A 26,712-nucleotide genomic window follows, 5' to 3' on the forward strand; every position below is an offset into this window, starting at 1 on the left:
AATCTTGTTCAGCAAGTCCTCAGGGACCTGGCTGGGGAGACGAGTGGGAGGAAGGAAGGGTTAAAAATAATATTTTTTTCAGAGAAAGTTTGGCTGGGGCTTGCATCTCTGCAGCCTGGAGTAGAGGAGGGATTGGAGATAAACAGATTTCTGCTGGAGGAATCCTCCTCCTCTCCAGACCTGAGAGAGAATTTTTATAACTCAGAAAAAAAGATGAATCCATAAAATCCCCAAAGAGGAGGATGAGGATTCAGAACAAGTGCCTGCTTGTGGAAGTCTCACTTTCCCCAGAAAAAGGGAGGAAATAAATGATGAGCAGGCAAATCTTCACGTGGCAGGAGAAGAGACCTTCCAGTCCTGGAGGCTGGTGGGAAAGCCAGAAAAAGGATTTCTGTAATCACAGAACCATGAGATGAGCTCCTGGGTAGACTAAGCACGGGGTAAGAACATCATCCAAATCCCACATTCTGAAGGATTTAATCCACAAACCCATTTTCCAAAGCTATCCACCCATGGCCACCTCCTTTGCACTTCCCTTCCAAAGATGTTTCCATCTCCAGGAGCTGCAAAAACAACCTCGCCACGGGAGGTTGAGTTGGGCCAGAAGAAAAGAGAGAAGGAACAACTTCCCCTTGTATCAAAGAGCCAAAGTCCTCAGGGAAAGCTCTTCAAGAGCATTGGAGTGATGAGGAAAAAAAAAAAAAGTGACATCACATTGACAATATTTTACTTGCTTTCCTGAAGCTGTCCCTGCCCTGGCTCTGCCCTTCTCCACCCCTGGGTACACTTTGTGCTCTGGGCAAGCAGAAGAAAAGAATTTCTGTTTACAGCACACAAAAGTTTGGTAACCCAGGGGGCTTGGGTTTTGCTCTTGTGATTTTTTTATTCCCCAAGAAAGCAATCTCAGAGCCAAGAAATCAACAGGGCCCATGGGGAGATGCTCCAGGGGCTGAGGAAGATGAGGAAAGATCCAACTTCTGCACACAGACCTTTTGTTCACCCATCCGTTCAATCATCCCAGCATTTCAATTTTGTTTGGTTTATTTTATCATTGTTGATTGGTTTTCCTTCTCCAGAATGACTCCTTGTTTTGTTTTTTTTTTGGAAAACCTGGTTCCCTCTGGCCAAGGTGGCATCACAAGGTGGAAAAACCAGGTTTGGGTTCCATGGTCAAGTCACATTATTGTCACAGTCCCAGCTTCTCTGTACATTCTGGTTTGATTTCAGTATCTCTTTGCTAGAAATGGGCTTTATCTGGACTACTTTTTTTGTTTTTTCTTCTTCTTAAGCCTTCCCCACAGACAGCCTGACTTCAACATTCCAAGCATCTCAAAATGGGAGCAAAACACAGCTCAGAGCCCCAAAATAGCTGCCATCAAAGAGGCAACACAGAAGCCAGGAAACAGCTGTGCTCTTTGTTTTCTTCCCCCTACTTTCTTTTCATTGTCACCTGGGAGGGGAAGAGGAGCCCCTCTGCTCCTGGACCTGCCAAGTTCTGCTGATGTGGGGGAAGGTTCCATGCAGGGATTTGCTGCCCTCAGACACATCCTGTGGTCTCACAAACTCATTGACCTGGATTTTTTCCACTCAATCCAGGCTGTCCCCCTCCTCACATCATTGTGGGGTCAACTAAAAAGCAGGAGCTGCTAAAAGGGGGTGGGTGCTCAGAGTCATCTCTAGTTGGGCTTTTCCTCCCAAACCAGAGAGGAGATTCACTCAACATCTTTTGTCCATTATTTTCCTTTCTTCCCTCCTCACTGAGGCAGCTCTAAGGGCATCCAAGCTCAGAATGGGTTTCTAACATCTCTGCATGGTGTGGCTGTCTGAGCATCTCCATGGAAAGAAGGATGAGTCTCCATGGTGGGCTTGGCAGTGTTGGGTTAAGGGTTGGGCTTGATGTTCTTAAGGTTCTTGTTCAGCCCAAATGATCCTGTGGCTCACGTGCCCCACAGATGGGGGAAGAAGAGAAGGAAAGGGGAACCCAGAAGTTGGCAAAGCCATGGAAGGCTTCTTGCCAAAGGGGTTCACCAGCTCCCTGTTCTTCCATTGGAAATGAGAGAGGGAATCTGGCTGCAGATGATAATTAATCAATTGAAAGACTCTGACTTTCAGGGACAAAAGAACAAAGAGGGAAGGAGAAGAAGAAGAAAAAAGCCAATTCATTAAAGTCACAAAAATTACTCTGAGGCTTGATGCCCTGGTTGGAAGGTTGAGAGAAGCTTTGTGGTGAGAGCACCGTGACCAGAGGGTGCCTGAAGCCTCCGTGTCCTACTCTGGGGTTTAGGAAAGAGGAGAATGATGTGGAGAGGTGGGTTAGGACCTGCTTTCCTTCCTCAGCTCATCCAGCCCAAGCTCCAGCAGCAGGACACTGCATGTTTCCAACAGGGACAACCTGGACAAACCACCCAGCTTCTGATTTGATGCACATGAGCCACCTTGGATATTCTGAATTTCTTTCCAGAAGATCCTGCAGCCCATCCTTCCCTTACCTACAGCTTCCCCTCTTTGCCAGCTCCTTAGTTATTCTTTCTCCAGGGTTTTACAAAATGCAAGGGAAGGCTGTGGACAAACCCAGCTGGTAGGCTGACAAGATAAAGAGTTAAAGCTTCAGCAGAAAAAAAAAAAAAAAGAAAGTGTTTCTGCAATAAATCAGCTGTGAGAAGGCAGGAAGGTGGGCTACAGAGAGGAGTCAAAGTCCGGAACAGGATGTATATAAAGCAAATATTGAACTAACTTTGATAACGCAGAAAAAAAAAAAAAAATTAAAAATAAATAGAGGAGGTTTTGGTGGGGTTAACCAAAGGCTCAGTTTTAACTATTCTAAATTTCCTGTTTCACTCGTGTCGGGGTGGTTTTACAGTCATCTACACAATACATTGTGTGCCTAATGATTTCCTAGCCAGGAATGGGTCACTCAGATATTACTTTCCATGCTTTAATTTGTCTGTCCTGGAGCAATAGAGCTATAGAAATCCTCCAGGCCGTGCCCATTGGGTGTTTACTTTCCTACCAAGACATCAAACTACCCTGCAGGTTTATTTTAAGCCAATTCAATAGGAGGGATCACACAAGCACCTTGTTGGAAGGAAGGGGACAATGGGAGCCTAACCCAGAGCTATTCAGTTTGGGAGTGCTCCCATTTTCATGTAATTCCTGTTGGGAATTCATGGACTTTAATGAGGCCAACAAGTCCTGAAGCTCCAGAGGTCCCAACACGTAGGCAAAGAAATTCCACACTGGAAGGAGAGGAGCTTGTGAAAAGTTACTTGGAAACCTCTGGAGATCCTACCAGACCCAAATGAGATACTGGAGAGCAAGGAACAGGACTGAAAGTTGGGATTTATCTAGGAAAACCTAACTCAGCACCTTGTTGGAAGGAAGGGGACAGTGGGAGCCTAACCCAGAGCTATTCAGTTTGGGAGTGCTCCCATTTTCATCCAATTCCTGTTGGGAATTCATGGACTTTAATGAGGCCAACAAGACCTGAAGCTCCAGAAGTCACAACACGTAGGAAAAGAATTCCAATCAATCCACACTGGAAGGAGAGGAGCTTGTGAAAAGTTACCTGGAAACCTCTGGAGATCCTACCAGACCCAAATGAGATACTGGAGAGCAAGGAACAGGACTGAAAGTTGGGATTTATCTAGGAAAACCTAACTCAGCTCTCTTAGGAAATGAAAGTCATACAGGAGGCATCTCCATAAGCTCTTCCCCACTTGAAACCTTCCACCCAGACCATCTCATCTGCATTTATCCTTGGTCAGGACAAATCAAGGCTCCTTTGTAGCATCCCTGGATGAGACAGGATCTCCATCCCTGCTCCCTCCTGCTTCCACACTTTTGGAATATTTATTTTCTGAGCACACATGACCTGAAAAGCACAGGCTCTCCCCGTGATCTCTGAGCATCCAGCTCATCTCCTAACCTCAAATCTCAGCACCATTCACACCCCAGAACCTACTTGCATTTTTAAGAGGTGCTTTGGCACTACCCACACATTGAGCTTTTCCTCAGCTCTTTGAGCAACAGGAACTCAAGTCCTTCCATCAATCAGTATCCTCACTGCTGGATTTTCAGTGTTACCCCCAAGTCCTCCACTTCATTCCCCATAACTTCTTGACCCTCCTCTGTCTAGACAAGTCCTCTACTTTACACTCCTGGTGAATTTACTACATAAAAACCTCCCACGACCAAGGTAATTTTTATAAATAATTTTTTTCATAAATAATTTTTTTCATAAATAATAACTTTCCCTGTCCATGCTCCTCACAAGCTCTACATAACCTTCCCTTGGCCCAATCCTCCTTGCCACCCTGCCCACTCTCACCAAACCCTCAGCCCATTCCTGCCTGACCTCTGATTCTTCCATCAACCCCCTGGGCTCTCCAAATTTACAGCTTCCCATCTTGGAACCAGACCAAGTACATCAACCCATGTCCAGGTAGATGAGAGCTCCCACCTTTCCTTTGCCTAGGAAAGGAGTTGTTGAAAGAGAACCTGAAGCTGACCTGAAGTCTGAACAAGAAAGGGGACAAAGCAGCCAAACCTCATGAGCTCCTTCCCAAACCAGGTTTTGCTGCTTGTAGGACACTCACCTTTTTCTGCATGCCTGTAGGGAGTTAAGAAGTTGTTACAGACCAGAAAAAAAAAAACCCAAAACCACCAAACTAAAGTAAAACAAAACCCCACACAACAAAATTAAACTAAACTGAATTTTAAGATTTCTTTTTTAAGGCAGAAAAGATCTTTAGAGTCTCAGCTTGATCTTGCCTGATCTGCCACAACAGATTATTTTACATCCCCCCATGTTAACACTGAAATAAGACACACCACATAAACCAACATCCCCACACCCTTAACCCTTAACCCCCAGATAGACATTAGGAATTTCTTCCTAATGTCTATCCCAAATTGAAAACCATCACCCCTCATCCCATCACCCCAAGCTCTTCTGAAAATCCCCTCTTCAGCTCCTCTGTAGCCCTTGTGTGCAAAACAGGCTGAATTTTCAATGCTTTTTACATGAACAGCTCATTAAAAAACCCCAAAATCAACAGAGCACAAAACCTCCCCAACAAAACAAATCCAAAAGCTTTGTTGAACTGAGACAGAAATGATGCAGGTTCAGCATCATCAGCAAACTTGATCCCAGTCATGCCCAGCTTCCCACTCAGCATTCCCAGCAGGAAAAGGAGGGTAAGGTGGGACTGGTTCCCAATACCAGCCTGATTTGAGTCCAACCCAAACTGATCTTGAAGCTGCTTCCTCTGTGTGGATACCAGGAGCAGGACTGAGCTCCTGAGCTTCTGGAGTTGTTGAAGAGCAGAGGAAGCAGCAGGAAGCTGAGCAGCATCCTTCATCCTGATGCTCTTTTACGGAGGGCTAAACTTCAAACAGTGGCTAAAAAAAAAAATTCAAAGCCTTAAATCTTCATGTTTTAGTTTAATTATCAACTCACCTTCCTGCCAGGTAAGAAGCCTCAAACATTTTAAAAAGAAAACTGCTTAAAGATGAAAGATTCAAGGTTAGGAAACAGGGAGTTTATTAAAGGACTCCAAGACAGACAGCAGATGGATGCTGTTTATTGGTTCTTCCCATCACATCTGAGTTACAGGTGTAAAAGTCACACAAACTGCAAGTATAAACATGTAAAACAATACAAAAATAAATGGAAAGGTCATTTTTATATTTACTGAATCAAGTTGTGTAATAAATACGAGAGGCAAAAAGCTTCAATCACACCGTTCAGTTTCACTGAAGTTACAGTAGTGTTTGTAAATACACGTTTTTAACTTAGAGTTGCAAATATTAAAGCATTGAGAACTAGTAAAAAAGTGAATTTTGGCACATTGTAAAGTGAGAAGTGTTCCATTAGCATCCGACCCTTGTGTAGAAGTGAAGCAATTTCTCACTAACCTTCTGAGGTACAGCTTTAAACAAGCTAAAATTAGATCAACAAGGTGGTTCTAACAACTCACAGTTTACAATTCACTCTACTAGTTACAATTTTTCCCTTTTAAGAATACCCAAGTATTCCAGAGCTTATGTCTGTGCAAATTCAGAAAAAGTTTCAATTAAAACAGAATCATTAAAAAAACCCAACTTATGAGGGAACTCTTCCAAGCAACTTAAATCCTCCCTGCAATCAGGTGTTGGTTTGTTTTGGGGTTTTTTTTTTTTTGTGACTTGGAAAGTGTAAAACTGGATTAAACCCAAATTTCACAGCTGAATATATAAAATAACTCTTCAGATTGCAGAGCAGTTTCAAGTTGCAAACGTGTTCCTCTCCTAAGCTGATCACATTTTGCTCCCTATAACTTCAGTAACTCCTGATCACACTCATTCTTGGTGAGGGGGATTTAAAAAGAAAAAAAAAGAAAAAAAAAAAAAAAACACCACCACAAGCTGCTAACAGGAAGGTCAGCAAAGCAGGGAAACCCCTTGAGGACTCTCAGCACTTCTTCAGCACATCAGAAATGCCTGGACACAAAGTTATTCTTCCCAATTTTCAAAATCCAGCTAAAGAGAAAGGAACAGTGTAATGGCACTTTGGCTGTATCCAAACATCTGTGGTTTAGTTAGAAATGGTGCTTTTTTTTTTTTTTTTTTTTTTTTCTTTTTTTCTTTCAGTTTTTCAGTAGCTTAAAAAAAAAAAAAGCAAGGTTCAAAACTAGATCCTTACGAGTGTCTCAGTCCTCACCTCGACCTCAAGAGAGTGAGGAAACCAAGACACCAGATTCCCCCACAGCTGGGGTTCCACACAGTATAAACATCTCTGACCAGAGTACAAAAGTTATCATCTTCTCCTAAAAAAAAAAAAGTGCTGCTGATTGTTAGAAATAACTCCAAAATAACCAGCAACTGCTATTAAACTATCAGCAGCATCAGGCATTTACACATTTTAGTCCTCAAAGAGTTTTCTTTTAAACAGTTTAACCTTTTGTGCTAATATCTTCACTAGGTTAATGTTAAGTCCTTTCACCAAAACTGGTTTTCCTTTAAAAACCAAAAAAGAGGGTGCAATACAACCCGTGACAGCCATTTATTGTACACTTCAGGAATAAATGGTGTCATCTGCAAGGCACTACTAGTTTTAAAGGATACCACTAGTCACAGTTTCACTGTTTCACTCTAGTTTGTTGGTTTGTTTTTTTGTTTTTTTTCCCCTCTTTTAAAGTCACAAACCCAAAGGAAGGAAAATTGAGGTAATCAAATCGTTTCAATACCAAAATATATTAAATTGAAATAGTACCAGTATGGTGAAAGGTCTTTATAATACACAGCTATTACCATATAGCATGCAGTACAGTATATAAGGATACTAGGCCTTTGTTTTCAGCTCTTCTGCTTCAGTTTTTAAGGAACAGCTCCATTTGCACAGCAGCAAGCCAAATTTTAATACTTATTTCCTTTTTTTTGTTTGTTTTTGTTCCTGGGGACACTGGTAGCTCCACCACCAGCCCCATTTCAAGATTTTTGGAGAGCTGCACAGGTTGGAGTTCTTAAAAAGAGAGCTCAGCAGAGCCAAATCACCTACAGGATTTTCAGCTATTGTTCCATCAATTGCACTTAAATCTACTCTTAAATCAACTCACCAGTTGAGACAAGGTGTGGACAACATCCCCCCTGTCCCAGCTGGGGGTATTTCTCCTCCCATGACACTCTCATACCACTACTCTACCAGTATGGCTTTGCAGGTTAGATAATCTGGGTTGAAAAAGGAGCATGTTGGGTTTACACTAAGTTTTCTTGGTGTAGAAGAACCAGAGTTTTTCTCAAGACCCTTTTTTCCTTTCCTTGCAGCCTTGCAAGCAGGATTTTCTACTCTAAAGAATCCTGCTCTGGTTAATAGTTTGATGCCAACTCTAGTTCCAAACCAACTGGACTTAGTCTGTAAACACCTTCTAGTCCTTACCCCCTACATCCCCTGCCAGCTACATTTATTCTACCAGGCACTACAGTATATTAAGACTAAAATATAGCCATGCATAGATAAACTCACCAGCCTCACCACTCTGCTCTATACCTGGAACAGGGGTTTAGCCAAAATAATTAAAAAAAAAGCCTAAAAACACAAACTACCCTCTGGCTTGAACAGGATACAAGTAGTTCATAAAGTCTCGTGGTGTGCAAAATGAAATAATAATAATAATAATAATGTCTTTAACTTCAAACAGCTTTTAAAAATCTAGTAGGAAAGCTAACGAAACCTTATTAACATCCATATCCCAGTCTGCAGCACCTGGAATTTTGCCTCTGAATGGTGAAACCACCAGAGAAGAGGCACCAAAGCAGCCAGGAGCATCGTGCACTGAGAGTCAACCTCAAAGGTGTCTCAGTTTTTTTACAGGCTTATTGAAATTTCTGCTATTTCAGGTTCCAAAGGTAAAAAAAAATATATATTTCTGAACTAAGGTGTGAAGCTGTCTGCAGCCTTAGGGTGGATGGCAGGAGGGAAATCTGATTTTTCTGCCACTGAAAGAGACAAGTTGGAAGCATTATAAGTGTAGTGGAAGAAACTACTCCTTCAACTTCTTCCTGCTTTAGATACAGCTGACCAAAAGGAAGGGTCAAGTTGTTTTCAAAGCTGTTCCTCAGGCAAAGAAATATGAAAAGAAAAACCTCCTCTTGGGCTGTTTTTACTCGACTAAACTCTGAACACTCCAACAACTCAAATAAGCCTCAATAATTACCACTAAGTAGCTACTAAGGTACCTTATAATCCTTCAGTCAGGGATCTCTGAAGTTTCACTTCAAGCTGTACTATATCAAGCTTCAGGACAAGCTGCCAGAATTCCTATTATGCCATAATTTAGGAACTATATAAAACCTGGTGTATCAGTTGAGTGAAACATTAGGGTGTGCAAAGTTCCCTGACAGCTTCACTAACAAGTTCTTTTGTATTTCAAGTATAGATTTCAACATTTTTTTACCTTTGGAAGCAAGTCATTTTCTCTGAAAAAGAATTCTTTAGTTAAAGAATCTCCTTTTCCTCTTGCTTTGCTTAGTTTTTAGCACTGCAGGAAGACTCCTTCAGAGCTAACCTAAGCACCAGCAAGTTGCAGGTTACTGACATTCATCTTGTACATTTTCTAGAACCCCAATAACACTGGGAAGAAAACAAGATATCACCACTTATCTTGTTTCACCCTGAAATGCATAAACAGCTTCTCTTTTCTTTGCAGATTCAAACTGTGCAGAGGTTAGGAGACATGCTGGCCCCTCAGAAAAAAAGCAGAAAAAAAGGGTCCCCCCATTTCTCGCTTTGGGAACACCTCAAACAGCAGTAGGGTCAGGAGTTTTTTAATTTGTTCCCCCATTTCTCACTTTGGGAATACCCTAAAAGCTGTAGGATTAGCTACTCTTCAGAGTTGTTTGATTTGTTCCCCCATTTCTCACTTTGGGAATACCCTAAAAGCTGTAGGATTAGCTACTCTTCAGAGTTTTTAATTGTTCCCTCACTTCTCACTTTGGGAACACCCTAAAAGCTGTAGGATTAGCTACTCTTCAGAGTTGGTTTGATTTGTTCCCCCATTCTCACTTTGGGATACCCTAAAGCTGTAGGATTAGCTACTCTTCAGAGTTGTTGGATTTGTTCCCCATTTCTCACTTTGGGAATACCCTAAAAGCTGTAGGATTAGCTACTCTCAGAGTTTAATTGTTCCCTCACTTCTCACTTTGGAACACCTAAAAGCTGTAGAATTAGCTACTCTCAAGGTTGTTTGATTTGTTCCCCATTTCTCACTTGGGAACACCTTAACAGCTCTAGGATTTGTTACTCTGGGTTTTTTAATTGTTCCCCCCATTCTTGCTTTGGGACACCTCAAAACGCAGTAGGGTCAGAGTTTTGAATTGTTCCCCCATTCTGGCTTTTGGGAAACCCTAAGAGCTGTAGGATTTGTTACTCTTCAGGTTTTTGTTAATTGTTCCCCCTTTCTCACTTTGGGAACACCTCAACAGCAGTAGGGTCAGGTATTTCTGGAGTTTTTAATTTGTTCCCCCATTTCTCGCTTTGGGAACACCTTAAGAGCTGTAGGATTAGTTACTCTTCAGAGTTTTTAATTGTTCCCCCACTTCTCACTTTGGGAACACCCTAAAAGCTGTAGGATTTGTTACTCTGGACTTTTTTAACTGTTCCCCCATTTCTCACTTTGGGAACACCCTAAAAGCTGTAGAATTAGCTACTCTTCAGAGTTTTTAATTTGTTCCCCCATTTCTCACTTTGGGAACACCCTAAGAGCTGTAGGATTAGTTACTTTTCAGAGTTGTTTTCTTTGTTCCCCCATTTCTTGCTTTGGGAAAAACCTAGGAGCAGTAGCATTAGTTACTCTTCAGAGGTTTTTTTTTAATTGTTCCCCCATTTCTCGCTTTGGGAACACCCTAAAAGCTGTAGGATTTGTTACTCTGGAGTTTCTTAATTGTTCCCCTATTTCTTGCTTTGGGAACACCTTAACAGCTCTAGGATTTGTTACTCTGGAGTTTTTTCTTTGTTTCCCCATTTCTGGCTTTGGGAACACCCTAAAAGCTGTAGGATTTGTTACTCTTCAGAGTTTTTTGTTAATTGTTCCCTCATTTCTCGCTTTGGGAACACCTCAAACAGCAGTAGGGTCAGGTATTTCTTGGGAGGTTTTTAATTGTTCCCCCATTTCTCACTTTGGGAACACCCTAAAAGATGCAGGATTAGTTACTCTGGGAGTTTTTTTAATTGTTCCCCCCATTTCTTGCTTTGGGAACACCCTAAGAGCTGTAGGATTAGTTATTCTTCAGTTTTTTAATTGTTCCCCCATTTCTCACTTTGGGAACAATCTAAGAGCTGTAGCATTAGTTACTCTTCAGAGTTGTTTTCTTTGTTCCCATTTGTTTCTTTGTTCCATTTCTTGCTTTGGGAACACCCTAAGAGCTGTAGGATTAGTTACTCTTCAGAGTTGTTTTCTTTGTTCCCCCATTTCTTGCTTTGGGAACAACCTAGGAGCAGTAGCATTAGTTACTCTTCAGAGGTTTTTGTTAATTGTTCCCCCATTTCTCGCTTTGGGAACACCCTAAAAGCTGTAGAATTAGCTACTCTTCAGAGTTGTTTTATTTGTTCCCCCATTTCTGGCTTTGGGAACACCCTAAGAGCTGTAGGATTTGTTACTCTTCAGAGTTTTTTGTTAATTGTTCCCCCATTTCTCACTTTGGGAACACCTCAAACAGCAGTAGGGTCAGGTATTTCTCGGAGTTTATTTTTTTCCCCCATTTCTCAGTTTGGGAACACCTTAACAGCTCTAGGATTTGTTACTCTGGACTTTTTTAATTGTTCCCCCATTTCTTGCTTTGGGAACACCTCAAACAGCAGTAGGGTCAGGTATTTCTTGGAGTTTTTTAATTTGTTCCCCCATTTCTCGCTTTGGGAACACCTTAAGAGCTGTAGGATTAGTTACTCTTCAGAGTTTTTAATTGTTCCCCCACTTCTCACTTTGGGAACACCCTAAAAGCTCTAGGATTTGTTACTCTGGACTTTTTTAACTGTTCCCCCATTTCTCACTTTGGGAACACCCTAAAAGCTGTAGAATTAGCTACTCTTCAGAGTTTTTAATTTGTTCCCCCATTTCTCACTTTGGGAACACCCTAAGAGCTGTAGGATTAGTTACTCTTCAGAGTTGTTTTCTTTGTTCCCCCATTTCTTGCTTTGGGAAAAACCTAGGAGCAGTAGCATTAGTTACTCTTCAGAGGTTTTTGTTAATTGTTCCCCCATTTCTCGCTTTGGGAACACCCTAAAAGCTGTAGGATTTGTTACTCTGGAGTTTCTTAATTGTTCCCCTATTTCTTGCTTTGGGAACACCTTAACAGCTCTAGGATTTGTTACTCTGGAGTTTTTTGTTTGTTTCCCCATTTCTCACTTTGGGAACACCCTAGGAGCTGTAGGATTTGTTACTCTTCAGAGTTTTTTGTTAATTGTTCCCCCATTTCTGGCTTTGGGAACACCTCAAACAGCAGTAGGGTCAGGTATTTCTTGGGAGGTTTTTAATTGTTCCCCCATTTCTCACTTTGGGAACACCCTAAAAGATGCAGGATTAGTTACTCTGGAGTTTTTTAATTGTTCCCCCATTTCTTGCTTTGGGAACACCCTAAGAGCTGTAGGATTAGTTATTCTTCAGTTTTTTAATTGTTCCCCCATTTCTCACTTTGGGAACAATCTAAGAGCTGTAGCATTAGTTACTCTTCAGAGTTGTTTTCTTTGTTCCCATTTGTTTCTTTGTTCCATTTCTTGCTTTGGGAACACCCTAAGAGCTGTAGGATTAGTTACTCTTCAGAGTTGTTTTCTTTGTTCCCCCATTTCTGGCTTTGGGAACACACCTAGGAGCAGTAGCATTAGTTACTCTTCAGAGGTTTTTTTTTAACTGTTCCCCCATTTCTCACTTTGGGAACACCCTAAAAGCTGTAGAATTAGCTACTCTTCAGAGTTGTTTGATTTGTTCCCCCATTTCTCCCTTTGGGAACACCTTAACAGCTCTAGGATTTGTTACTCCTAAGAGTTTTTTTGTTAATTGTTCCCCCATTTCTCACTTTGGGAACACCTCAAACAGCAGTAGGGTCAGGTATTTCTTGGAGTTTATTTTTTTCCCCCATTTCTCACTTTGGGAACACCTTAACAGCTCTAGGATTTGTTACTCTGGAGTTTTTTAATTGTTCCCCCACTTCTTGCTTTGGGAACACCCTAAAAGCTGTAGAATTAGCTACTCTTCAGAGTTGTTTGATTTGTTCCCCCATTTCTTGCTTTGGGAACACCCTAAAAGCTGTAGAATTAGCTACTCTTCAGAGTTGTTTGATTTGTTCCCCCATTTCTCAGTTTGGGAACACCTTAACAGCTCTAGGATTTGTTACTCTGGAGTTTTTTAATTGTTCCCCCATTTCTCACTTTGGGAACACCCCCAACCCCACTGCTCCTGGGTGACAAGTTCCAAGGGACATCCAGAGATGAAAGTGATGATCTGCACATGGACCAACTCCACAATTAGATTCTGCCCTAGCAGGAAAACACAGCTTTGCTTCTTTTCTTCTTATTAAAAAAGTTTCCACTACTAGCCAGAGATTCCAGGTGATGCTTTTTTACAGTTTGGAATTAGGGTGAAGTGGAAGCAAAACCTGACAGTAGAAACAGCTAAGCAGTTACCATATGAAAATGCCAACCTTACAGGAATGATCTCTTAGTTTTAAAAGGAGTACTGAAAACTGACATTTCACTTAATTTTCTAGCAAGGACAAAAGCATTTTTGGTTACTGACAGTAGGTGGTTCAGAACTGCACAAGATGCACATGTTTATGTCTTCTGCTCAAAGAGATCATGGTACTCTTGTTCTTCTAGTTCTCTGTTGTACTTCTCAATTTCCCTGTTGGCTTCTTCCAGGTAATCATTCATGAATTGGTCCATCACTGATTTAAATAAAAACTAAGGAAGAACATTTGTGTAAATAGAGTTCATTAGAAAAGAACAGAGAGGTCTGAAAGATGTGCCAGTTACTGAAAGCAGAAATTCAATATATTGCCTTCTGCAGTCAGACCTAACCACAATTACTCTGTATTACTGGGGAATTAAGGTGTTGGACAACAGACATTTCCTAATTATGAGGAAGAAAACAAGAAGAGCAAAGCTACAGCAGATCAGCAGAAGTTTACAGCTATTTTGGTAAAGTTAAAAAAAAAAACAACCAACCAAAAGCTGCCCAAAATTCAAATCATCCAGAAGTGGTTAACCAACCCCTGCAAGATGCCAAGCAAGATGGTGCTGGAGGTAAAGTCCACTGAATATCCAAGTCTAATCTTTAGGATATTTTTCTGCCAGTATTTCCATGGAATAGGAGATGGTTTCAACTTTTAAAGTTGTCCTAGAGAGCACAGAAAAAAAACCCTGTCTTGTTTCAGTGGAGAATGACAGAAGCCACTTGGATTTTTGCAAAGTTTTTCCAAGTGAAAACAAGCTGGGAATAAGAAAACCAAATTTGCAGTTTTGATGATGAAACAAAGGCAATGAAAAGTTATGAAAATAAAAAAGAAGAGCAGGAATACACTGCAGCATTTGCATTGCTCTGGCATTTCTTGCCAAAGATGAAAATACGATCAGGTTTAAATTTAAAAATAAAAATTAGTTCTGGAAAGTCATCCAGAGGACCCTACTTGAGCTGTAGTTCATGTTCTGTAAACCCACAGCAAGCAGGGCCAGCAAGGACAAAGCTGTATAAATAAATGTTGATAAATAAATCATACTGCTTGCTAGTATTAAGGTTTCACTCATTTAAAAGTGATAATAAAAAAATGCATCTCCACACCTAATTCTGAACCCCCTGTTCATATCCCTGCATTGCACCCAAGAAGGTTTTTTTCTTCCAGCAAGTTAGAAAATGAGAGCAATCATTTCCCATCAGCTTCACTGCAAAATACGTGGCAGAAAAAAGGATCCTGGAGTGAAACCTAAACCAACCCTGATTGTTTTTTCCTTGGGTGAGCACATGCACATGCATGCACACAAAATTACATTCATTTTGGGAGTTTTATCAGTCATGACCAGGCATTGAGAAGGATTACAGCACTACTTGGGTTGAAAAATATTTCTTTGACAAGCTGGGGTTCATAAATTATTCTCTGCATGAGCTCACATACAGCTTTGGGATTGTTTTTGTTGGTTTTATTCTGCTTCTTAGATCCTATCTCTGAAAAAAATGCTTTAAGAGTCAGCTTTAAATGGCAAGTAGCCACGCATAGGTTTGAGGAAAAAACCTTTTCAGTTATTATTCACTTACTATTCCTCCTGAAACTTGAACTGGCTCTTCCCTGGATCAGTGTTGACAATCTACACCCAGGTCTGCATAGCCTGTTGCCTACCCTAAAACCTTCACCAAAATAAAAAAGCAATCAAAATCCCAACAAAACAAGCACACATTTTAAAGGATACATGGATGATAATCCATTTTGTCACCAAAAAAATTGACAAATTGAGTCCCATTGTAAAAATACCCAGCTGGAAGTGGATCCAAGTGGCGTTTCACCTGCATTAAGAGAGCATCCACAGAGCATTAAACATCTACAACTGCCCTAAAATAATTTAATAGAGAAAAGAAAATTCTCTTTCTGCTGAATTTAGCAGCCAGGGAGGAAAGGTGCAGCTCTTGGTGATAAAGGAGTGTTCTGATCAAAACAGTCTAACAAATCCCACCCTTATGGAGCAGTGGGATTAGGTCCAGCCACACCAAACTCTTAGGAACCCAACTCCAGGACAGAATTTAACAATCCAAGGTGGTTGATAAAGGCAGGATTAGGATCCTAATCCTAACTTGGTATTCTAATTTGCAAGTGACAACTTGCACAGCACAGAACACAGGAAAAAGATGGGGAAAGATCATTAAAATAACCAAAAGTGTATTCTTCTCCAACACCAAGCACCTCCCTCTTTTTCAGAGCTAACACCATGATTTGTGGATCAAATCCCTCCTGGACAATCTCAGTTATGTTTTGAGCTTTAAAAAAACCCAGAAAGTGTCACAATAATTTAGTGCTCAGCACACTTGTATGGGAGGTGCTCAGTCATATAAATGCTCAGCCAGAAGCAGGATTTGCTATTAATTCTTTCTACTTACATGAATATTCTTTATTTCCTGAAGGGTGAGCATCCCTCTGGTTTTCAGGGCTTTCCTCTGAGGTTTCTGTAGGGAGATTCAGACCTCAGTTATACACTGAGTGGCAATGAGATTTATAACAGTTCAGTGACATTAAAAAAAAAAACAAACAAGAAAACCCAGACAAGTTCTTTGTTGAAAACAGGGGCAAAGGCAGTGAAATCTCTGACCACGTGTTCCCATGCTCAAGCCCTCGTTTTTAGATGTATGTAGTGTTCCTACAGTTAATTTCTAGAGAGAATTATTCAATTACACTGAGGGACTCACAACTGTGCTCTGAAAACAAAGGTCAAGTGATCTTACAGAAGGGACCATAAGAGATGACAACTTCTAAAGGTGTATTTAAATACAGCTCTGCTGAAAACAGAAAAAAAAAAAAAAAGAACAGAAAAACATCTAGCTTTTTAGTCTGAGAAGCTTTATACTGAAAAAAAAAGAAAATAAAGAAAAAAAAAGAAAAAAAAATAAGAAAAATAAGGAAAAAATAAGAAAAATAAGAAAAATAAGAACATAAGAACAAAATAAGAACAAAATAAGAAAAAAGAGAAAAGGAGGAAAAAAGAAAAAGAAAAAAAATGTAAAAGAAGAAAAAGAAAATAAAAAAAGAAGAGAAAAAGAAAAGAAAAAAAGAAAAAAGAGAAAAAGAAAAAGAAAAAGAAAAAGAAGAAGAAAAAGAAAAAGAAAAGAAAAAGAAAAAAAAGAAAAAGGAAAAGGAAAGGAAAAGGAAAAGAAAAGAAAAAGAAAAGAAAAAAAGAAAAAAGGAAAAGGAAAAAAAGAAAAAGAAAAGAAAAAGAAAAAGAAAAAGAAAAGAAAAGAAAAAGAAAAGAAAAGAAAAAGAAAAAGAAAAAAGAAAAGAAAGAAAAGAAAAAGAAAAAGAAAAAGAAAAAAAGAAAAAGAAAAAGAAAAGAAAAAGAAAAAGAAAAAGAAAAGAAAAGAAAGAAAGAAAAAGAAAAGAAAGAAGAAAAAGAAAAAGAAAAGAAAGAAGAAAAGAAGAAAAAAAAAGAAAAAAAGGAAAAAGAAAAGAAAAAAAAAGAAAAAACAAGAAAAAAAAGAAAAAAATGGAAAAAAAAAATGAAAAAAAAAGAAAAAAACCCACCAGCCTTTGAGGCTTCTTATGATGTGAGTACTCCCAGCTCCCTACTCCAACTTGCACTGCACAGCCATGTAAACCATGCAGGAATCTGTGAAGCCTTCCATAGCTGCACAATGACAAATGAAGCAGGACAGAACAACAACATAAAAACCCAACCAGACCAGCTCTACCCTCCATTTCAGTGGATTACTTCCAAGGTTTAATTTAGTAAATCAAACCGAGTTTGCAGTGTTCAGGTACTTGGAGAAGATTTATTTCACACCACACTTTTGGCACTCAAGTCTCAGCTAAATCCCCTTGTGTTTATCCTGGATGTGTTCCATTTGCTTTGTGTTTAAGAGCAGATCAACCCATGTCTACACTGCATCAGGTATTAAAACAACACCCAAATCACAGCCAGTTGCAAACTCTTAGAGCTCTGTCTGAAACACATTTATGCTGATGCCTTGGTAGAAGAGAAAGGAGATTTAAAAAAAAAAAAAAACAAAACAGAATACAAAGGTTTCATCAAGTTGTTGGGATTTCTCCTTTTGTGATGAAATGCCAGAGAGCTCCCACTGAACAAAAGGCAAGATGCCCACAGACCTGTTTTGCAGTTTCTCTGAGCCAGTCTTTGATCTCCTCTTCCTTCAGGGAGCAGCCAAGGAACACAAGGAAACATTCCTGCTGGCTGCTGCAATCCCTGTTATCACTTCTTGAATCAGGAGGACTTGGCCCCTCCTGAACAGGCACAAGGCTTAGGGAGTTGGATGATGTGTTGTGACAGACTTCAATCACTTTCTCAGAATCTAGAAGAAAGAATCATAGAATGGGCTGGGTTGGAAGGGACCTCAGAGATCATCAAGTCCAACCCTTGATCCACTCCCACTGCAGTTCCCAGCCCATGGCACTCAGTGCCACATCCAGGCTCTTTGGAAAGATCTCCAGACACGGAGAATCCACTACTTCCCTGGGCAGCCCATTCCAATGCCTGATCACCCTCTCCAGAAAGAAATTCTTTCTCATCTCCAACCTAAACCTCCCCTGGCACAACTTGAGACCCTGCCCTCTTGTCTTGCTGAGAGTTGCCTGGGAAAAGAGCCCCACCCCCCCCTGGCTCCAACCTCCTTTCAGGGAGTTGCAGAGAGTGATGAGGTCTCCCCTGAGCCTCCTCTTCTCCAGCCTCAACACCCCCAGCTCCCTCAGCCCTTCCTCACAGCAATTCTGCTGGATCCCTTCACAGCCTCCTTGCTCTTCTCTGCACCTGCTCCAGCACCTCAAGCTCCTTCCTGAGGGGCTGAGGGGCCCAGAACTGGACACAGGACTCAAGCTGTGGCCTCCCCAGGGCTGAGCTCAGGGGCAGAATCCCTTCCCTGGACCTGCTGGCCACGCTGTTCCTGAGCCAGCCCAGGATGCCATTGGCCTTCTTGGCCACCTGGGCACACTGCTGGCTCCTCTTCAGCTTCCTGGCAATCCAGACTCCCAGGTCCCTTTCTGCCACTCTGTGCCCAGCCTGGAGCTCCCCATGGGGTTGTTGTGGCCAAAGTGCAGGACCCGGCACTTGGAATGTTGAACCTCATCCCCTTGGGATCAGCCCAACTCTCCAGTCTGTCCAGGTCCCTCTGCAGAGCCCTCCTGCCTTCCAGCTGATCCACACTCCCCCCCAGCTTAGTGTCAGCTGTGAATTTGCTGATGATGGACTCAATCCCCTCACCTAAATCATCAATAAAGATATTGAACAGCACTGGGAAACAGAAGAAAGAAAGGTCCTGATAAGTGCTCACCTCATTTAACAGTCAAGCTTTGGTGTTAGGAAAAAAAAAGTTTTCAAATGCAACCACGAGACAATCCTCAAGCAGTGATGTGCCCTTACCTGAAAACTTCACTTTGCCCATGATGTGATAAATGTTTCCAGAAAAAGGACTTGGCTTGAGCAATGACTTAATTGCTGTTTGAAAGAGAAGACAACCAGATGAGCTCACTTACTGCTCTTCCCTTTGCTGGAGCTTCTGCTCAGACCTAGGCTACAGGTCTCTAATCCACATCCTAGTGCTTCAGGGGAAAAAGAAGCACTAGAGCTTCCCCAGAGCCCCACTACATAACATTTCTAGATGTTCTCATTTCTTTGCTATGGGGGAGGTGGGAATAACATGCTTTTGGCACAAGGAAAGCTTACAGTGGGTGTGGAAAGTAAAAAGTTGCTCCTTACCACTGTTCTGCTAAGGAAAGAAGGAAAGGCATGATTATATCTCTACTCTTGTAGCCTACCAGAGTTGAGCCTATTTTCTAGTAACTACAAAGAGTTATTTGGCATTAAGAAGGTAGAAGCTGATGGTCACTGACAAACTGGGCTTCCCCACTACTGAATAAAATTAAACATACAATAATAAGCAAAGATATGAAGAAAAATGTCTTGGTATCTAAAAAAAAACAAAAAATTAAATCAGATTTTCACCCGAACAAAATCATGGGTTAATTTTCAGGCCCACATGCTAAGGAAGATAATTTACTCTAGTTTAAAGAAGGAAAGCTGAATTTTCAATTCAGAAGTTTACTTCAGCAGTAATTAAATAATTCTGCTATGTCAGTGCCTTCCTCTGCTCCTCCATAGTTCAAACTTGGGTTGAAATCAGGCAAAGCTCCTTTGTACCTTTGCATTTGGCCACAAATCGAGTCTTTTCGAGAGGACGATTAAACCAGACACAGATCTGCACCATGGGAGGGAAGACAGACCCAGCTCTGTATTTGCCTTCATACCTTGAGAGAAAAACCAAACACACACCTTCAACCAAGAGAAAACACTCAGCTTTGTGCTTTTCATCTAACAAACTTCTTAAAAGGAATATTTAATAAAATATTATTAAAAGAAGGAGAAAAATACAAAGTATTCTTCCCTGAGACACCCAGGAAAACGTGGTATTAATGGTTTGGGGATGTTTAAAGCCCTCAGGACTCCTTTTGATGGTTTTTCCTGCTGCAACCTTTCTATTTTTGCTTACATTCTATCAACAGACTGTGTTAGCATACTATCATCAAACAGATTAACAGCTGTCTAAAAGTTTTAATTACTTTTTTTTCCTGCTTTCTCTCTCTACTTTTGGCTCCAGCAATCCCCAAGCAGCTCTGACATCTTCAAGTTTTGTGCCAGTTTGCTGAATTGCATCCAATTTAGTGTAAGAATTATGAATAAAAATTTAAGCACACATTCAGGGCTGGAAAGGTATGGTAAATAAATCATGTTTCCAGCACTATAAACCCAACTAGAGAACAGTCAGCCAGGAGTTATAGTAGCTGACAGGTTTATGTTTTCTGCCAAATAGGTGCAGTACAGATAAGTGCAACAAGATGTGTAAAGAACCATGAAAAAAAAAATAAAATAAATCCCTCAGTATTAAATGGAAAGCTTGGTACCATGTATTTCTGTGCCCTTGGCCTCTGCCAAGACTGTCAATAAGGTTCCTGGGTTTTATGAATAATTGTTCTGCTAATAGTGAGACTGACACAGCAAGTTCATTCCAGTGAGGCTGAATAGCTGTCAGAATGAAATTACTCCAGTCATTATTGACCTCACCCATCCCAAGCCTTCCCAGCTTATTCCCAGAGGTTTCTTTTTCTATTCTTCTGAAAAGCAACAGTAATCTTGCCATTGATTTACATGGTGTCCAGAAAAGGAGCCTTTTCCCCATAAAAGGACAGCAGTCGTGTATCTGCTAAGAATACTCATCAGCTCTCTTTTAAATATGATTTATAAATCTACTGACTGTTCCAAGTGAGTAGTTTAAAAAAAAAAAAAAAAAAAGTTAGTGAGACTTTTTAATCTGCAAGTTAATTAGAAAAAGGGTTTTAATATTTCTCAGTCAAGATACTTGCCAGCCAGGATACATTAAATAGCGAGCTCTCATCATCTGAGGATTTGAGAAACTGCTTTCTGAGAGAATTAATTCAATATCCTCGTTCCTATAAAGAGATAAAGATGAAGATGTTTCATTTATAAGTTCAATAAAATGGCCACTATCTGTATGCTACTTACATAAAACAGAATGTGTTAGTCACAGTAAAATTAAGAGTATTTTTCCCTTGGTATGACAGTAACTAAAGCTATATTCTTCAAACAAAAACACCATTTCCTAATGCCAGTATTTAGATAAATAAATATAAATGGAATTTATCCTTTCCATGAGAAGCAATTAGGAAAAAAATCTGCATCTCCTTTGTATCAGTTACCAAAGTAAAACAGAAGAAGAGGAATTTCTAAGTGGATGTGTCCCATCTGCCAGGAGTAACAAACACAGGACAGTGTTTAACTTCACCTGGTCACCACTCCATTTTCTGCCAGGATGAAGGCAACAGCAGGATTTGCAGCTCGGATAAGGCTCTGGAGTTGCATCAGGAGTGGATGCTTCTGCTCTGTAGCATGGCTTGTGAAAATCACATTACTCACTAATCCTGTGTAAGGAAATCAGAGGAGAGCTTAGAAAAATCAAGTTTGCAACAGTGACAAATGAACAATTATTAATAATAATAATAATTTTCCTTCCCTGTCACTAAACTGAAATTATTCAGGAAAAAAAACAAACCAAAACCCAACAACAAAAATCAAGGAACCTTTCATCTTTTGCCCAGCTAGCAAAACCCCAGAAGTCCATCTAACTTCACACATGACCCCTGGGGAATAAACCAAGGCAGAATTATTGTTAACTCTTGATTTTCCAACTGGGAGCTCAGAAATCCCAACCTGGAGGCCAAGAGGAAGGCTTCATCCTGAAGGAGCCAACCCTCTGCAGGCAGTGACTCGAGGGGCAAGAGGCAGGATGTTGGAATCTCTGGGTTCTTAGGATTTAGTGAAAAGAATCTTAAAAAATAAAAAAAATTTAAAAAAATTAAAACCATGACCTTGCCAGTCCCTCAAGATGACTCAACTAATGAGGAAGGGCTGCTTTGCCAAAACACAGCTCTCCCAGGTCAAAGCATTTTTCTTCCAATTAGACAGAGTATGGAACAGAAGTCACTTAAGACTCAATTAATCAAAAGAATCAATTAATTGAAAGAATAAATTCATATGAGAATCGATTTGTGAAGGATTAGCTTGATAAAAAATGCTAACTTTTAAAGCATTGTGGCAAATTTAATGGGTAGAAAGATAGGCTAAGTGGCTAAAAATCAGTAGTTTGGACTCTTAGTTGCCACTTCCAAAACAAGAAAAGGGTTTGGGGCTTGGGGTTTTTGCCTCTGCTTTAAAGAAAGACCCTAAAATGGTGTTCAGACAGCAAATGTGAACCCACAAGGCATCAAAAGAGATAACAGAGAAAAAACATAGATTAACTCATTGTCCAGAGCCCAAATTCTCAGCAAAATGTCACAAGAAAATAAATTCTTTTTTCAGACCTATTTGTATCCCTTCACTTTGCACCTGGTGCCACCAACTGCACTAAAGAAAGAGGCAAAAAACTCCAAGATTTGAAGGTGACAACAGAATCTTCACGTTCAGGCTGTTGTCTTGCCAGGGATAAGACAAGTTTGACATTAAATAATAACCAAGCACTGCTCCTGCAGACATCTCTGAGGGCAATCAGAAATCCCCCAGGAGTGATCAGTGCTGTCAAGCCCTGGGCACTGGGAAGGATCAAGGGAAAAGGTGAGATGACATTATCTAACTGGTTTCACTGGTTTCACTCTGCTTCCCAGTTCTATCCAGAAGCCATTTACATCAGAATGTATTCCAGTTCCTCAAAGAGACTGACTCCCTAAGGTGTCAATATTGTCCAGAAGGTGTGAGGATGCTCAGGATGTACAGCTCATTTCAGACACTTTCCTGTAACTACAGGTACAATGTAAGAGCCAGGATGCATTTCCCCTGCCCCCAGCTCACCACTATTTGAAGCAGAACATGTCATGAAGCTCACAGCATCTCCTCCACCTTGGTGAGATCCCTCTACACTGCTGGGTCTAGTTCTGGGGTGTCCAGCACCAGGACATGGAGGTGTTGGAGCAGAGGAAGACAAGGAGATAAGAAAAATGGGGAAAGACAAGGGGTGATGTTTTTCAGCTGAGAAAATCAGACTAGGAATGTAAGGAGAAGGTGGTAAAACCCTGGCCCAGGCTGCCCAGAGAGATGGGAGATGCCCCATCCCTGGGAACATTCCAGGTCAGGTTGGATGAGGCTCTGAGCAATCCAGTTGGAGATGTCCCTGCTCAGTGCAGGGGGTGGCACTGGATGACCTTTAAAGGTCCCTTCCCAGCCAAACCATGCTGTGATTCTATAATCTGCTGCCTCCAGTGACTCCTGATCTTTACAGAAGTCTTTTAAATACATTTATCCTTGCAGAGGTTTCTCTACCACGTTTCTGGGTATGCTCCTGGTCACTGTTCCTTGCATCACTGACCCTTTCAAGCCAGAATGTTTATAATAGCTCAAGCAAATTCTCATCATTAGTATTTCTCTCTTTTTTCTTTTTTAATCCCCCACAGAAATTTCCATTCCACTTTCAGAACATCTCAGTTTTCTCCATGACACAGTTGTTCTTGAGAGAGGAAGGGGGGGGGGGGGGGGAAGGACTCTTAGAAATTTAAGTCACATGCATGCTTGAAATTACTGGGTAAGAACATGGAATTAACATGAAAAGAATAAGCTAATCAACAACCACCACATTGTGGGTGTGCTACATGCAGTGGTTTGGTTTTTTTGCTTCATATCCCCAAACTTGATATTGATTTAAAAGTCAAGTTTAATTAAAAACACAGCTATCCTTTCTGTGAAGCTGGCACAGAGCAAGGAAAAGGCTGCAGAACATCAATGCTGTGGAGCAGGTATTGGAGTGAGAGGCACTGTATGCCTTGGAGAGCAGTAGTTGGTAAGGACTAAGTTGGCAATGCTTAAAGTTAAGAAAGTGTCCTGGTTTGGGCCAGGATAAAGGTGATTTTCTGTCTTGTACTTTTGCTTTTAGCTCAGTCTCTTGTAAGTAGTTGCACTTGCTGAAATTAACAGCCAGTTTCTCAGACAGTGTGTGTTTCTAGGGCTGATAACACTTGATGTTTATAGTTACTGCTAGAGACTGGTGTGCAGAGCCAAGGACACTGCTCAGCTCTGAGGAACATTTTACCCTCCAGAAGGATAAAGAGGTCCCACCTGCAGCCTCCTTTGGGGAGGAACAGACAAGAGAGATGCCAGAATTGACCAAACAGAGGATTCTATCCCATACATCCCATAAATTTGAGGGATCACAAGGGCCAAGCCACGCTTCCAGCTGCCTGCCCTTCCTGCCTTTCCTGCTTCCCTTCCTTCACCCGTTCCCTGTTTCCTTCAGCATCCTGGGAGGATTCCATCCCTTCCTCTGCTCCTGATCCATCCCAGCCTGAATCTGTGTGTTCTGCCTCCAGTTCCTGACTGCTGCTGACTCCAGGATTCCAGCCTGGACTTTACCAGAACTGCCCTGCAGCCTCTGTGCTGATGTGAGAGTTACTGGGGGACAGGGGGCAGCAACGTGGTATCCATTTTCCTGTATATTTGTATATATTTAGTAATTTTTCCTATTTATCATTACTGTTTCATTAAAGTTGTGTAGTTTAGTTTCCAACCCATCAGTCTCTCTCCCTTATTCTCTCTCCTTTCTTTACCAGGGAGGAGAAGGGGATTAATACAGAGCATCTGTCACTGGGTTTAATTGCCAGGCCAGTGTTAAACCCTGACAGAAAGAAATTCAAGGATTAAAATATCCAGCAAATCAGAAACCTCTGTGTCTTCTCCATCGTTGTTCTCCATCAATCTCTGCTTCATTTGTGCCTGTCTGAGTGGAACAGCTTTGGGGCAATACCTGTCATTCCTTTTTGCAGACTCCCACACAGCTTCAGAGGTAGCAGAAAACTGCTGGGAGCCTGGGGAAGCTTTGGCTCTGCACACCCCTCGACAGAAAAATCCTGTAGGTACCAGTACTGCACAAAAATTGGCCCTGTGATAGCAGGCAGCAGAGCATGATACTGAACTGACTGGCAGAATACATCCAGAATTAAAATGAGCTTTCTGAGAACTGGGAGATGCCTGCAAAGCTTTACACCTACACTTCCTGCCTCCAAAGTCCTGAGAATTTGGACTTTTTCTATTTGAATTGTCACTGCCATCTCTTTCTGTTGAAGACCATCCAGTTTTGTTTAATTCTGTATTAATGTTTCCACCTAACAATAAAAAAAAACCATTGCAGCCAGGGGAATAGCACCTACAAAAGAAGCAGTAAAGAAACAGAGACTGAAAATATGTAAGCTTTACAAAAATAATGGATCCCAAACATACAAGGGGCATATTTAACAACAGTGATGTCTTAAACTGTAAGACAAGAGATGCCAACGTGTCCTTAGACCAGCAAGGTGTCAGCTGATAGAATTAAAAATAGAAAAAAATAGAGAGGAATATATGGAAGGAATGATACAAAAGGAAATCAGAGCACACAGATGGTGGCAAATTTTTTTTTTTCAAGTTTAAGTGATGCATGCAAGGGGATGAGCAAGCAAAACTCTTGATGTTGCTTATTCTGCTCCAAGTTTTATCAGTTCTCTCTAACCCTCACCTTTTTCTGGTAGCCTGGTGGCTTTCTGAGCAGAAAGTGTCACTCAGGTAAATGGTGTCAGGTTGCTGACTGCACAGGTACCCTGACATTATAGAAAAAGCCACAAAAAAGAAGAGACCTGGAAAGCAGCAGCATTGGGCTGACCCTACTCTGTCCCAAAATCTGCAAGATAATTAATTATGTGGTCAAGGTAAGCATCCAAAAGCCTAATTAAAACCTACTTGTATATATACATATTGACACTTTCTTATATCCTCATTACAAGTGTCTGCTCGTGTCTGTATCACCCCCAGTCTTGTCCCACTGATGCTACAGGAACAGAAATAAAACCACTGGTGGTGTATGACCAAAAAAAATAGGACAAATGTGTCTGAAACTGAATCATAGAATCATAGAATGGGCTGGGTTGGAAGGGAGCTCAGAGATCATCAAGTCCAACCCTTGATCCACTCCCACTGCAGTTCCCAGCCCATGGCACTCAGTGCCACATCCAGGCTCTTTGGAAAGATCTCCAGACACGGAGAATCCACTACTTCCCTGGGCAGCCCATTCCAATGCCTGATCACCCTCTCCTCAAAGAAATTCTTTCTCATCTCCAACCTAAACCTCCCCTGGCACAACTTGAGACCCTGCCCTCTTGTCTTGCTGAGAGTTGCCTGGGAAAAGAGCCCAACCCCCCCCTGGCTCCAACCTCCTTTCAGGGAGTTGCAGAGAGTGATGAGGTCTCCCCTGAGCCTCCTCTTCTCCAGCCTCAACACCCCCAGCTCCCTCAGCCCTTCCTCACAGCAATTCTGCTGGATCCCTTCACAGCCTCCTTGCTCTTCTCTGGACCTGCTCCAGCACCTCAAGCTCCTTCCTGAGGGGCTGAGGGGCCCAGAACTGGACACAGGACTCAAGCTGTGGCCTCACCAGAGCTGAGCACAGGGGCAGAATCCCTTCCCTGGACCTGCTGGCCACGCTGTTCCTGAGCCAGCCCAGGATGCCATTGGCCTTCTTGGCCACCTGGGCACACTGCTGGCTCCTCTTCAGCTTCCTGGCAATCCAGACTCCCAGGTCCCTTTCTGCCACTCTGTGCCCAGCCTGGAGCTCCCCATGGGGTTGTTGTGGCCAAAGTGCAGGACCCGGCACTTGGCCTTGTTGAACCTCATCCCATTGGAATCAGCCCAACTCTCCAGTCTGTCCAGGTCCCTCTGCAGAGCCCTCCTGCCTTCCAGCTGATCCACACTCCCCCCATCTTAGTGTCATCTGCAAACTTGCTGATGATGGACTCAATCCCCTCATCTAAATCATCAATAAAGATATTGAACAGCACTGGGCCCAACACTGATCCCTGGGGGACACCACTGGTGACCAGCCACCAAATCAGAGAATATCTCATTAAATCTTGCTCTTGCTGAGCCAGAAATGAATTCTCAATTATACAAAGTAAATT

At 41.5% G+C, this 26,712-nt stretch overlaps 1 protein-coding gene across 1 annotated transcript in view; it reads right to left on the bottom strand.

Moving 5' to 3' along the window:
- Positions 1-12,808: 12,808 nt before the first annotated feature.
- The window catches only part of C4BH20orf194 (chromosome 4B C20orf194 homolog), a 78,287-nt gene continuing 64,383 nt past the window's right edge, over positions 12,809-26,712 (bottom strand). Inside the window, exons 30-37 of the mRNA XM_030450437.1 lie at positions 21,033-21,168; positions 20,593-20,679; positions 19,373-19,479; positions 18,596-18,670; positions 17,329-17,531; positions 15,612-15,677; positions 14,930-15,023; positions 12,809-13,413 (exon numbers count right to left, since the gene is read on the bottom strand). Of these exons, the coding sequence (XP_030306297.1) occupies positions 13,301-13,413; positions 14,930-15,023; positions 15,612-15,677; positions 17,329-17,531; positions 18,596-18,670; positions 19,373-19,479; positions 20,593-20,679; positions 21,033-21,168 (881 nt within the window). The 3' untranslated portion in view covers positions 12,809-13,300. The remainder of the gene's footprint in view (positions 13,414-14,929; positions 15,024-15,611; positions 15,678-17,328; positions 17,532-18,595; positions 18,671-19,372; positions 19,480-20,592; positions 20,680-21,032; positions 21,169-26,712) is intronic.

Source organism: Calypte anna, chromosome 4B, assembly GCF_003957555.1.
Source record: "Calypte anna isolate BGI_N300 chromosome 4B, bCalAnn1_v1.p, whole genome shotgun sequence".
Taxonomy (NCBI): domain Eukaryota; kingdom Metazoa; phylum Chordata; class Aves; order Apodiformes; family Trochilidae; genus Calypte; species Calypte anna.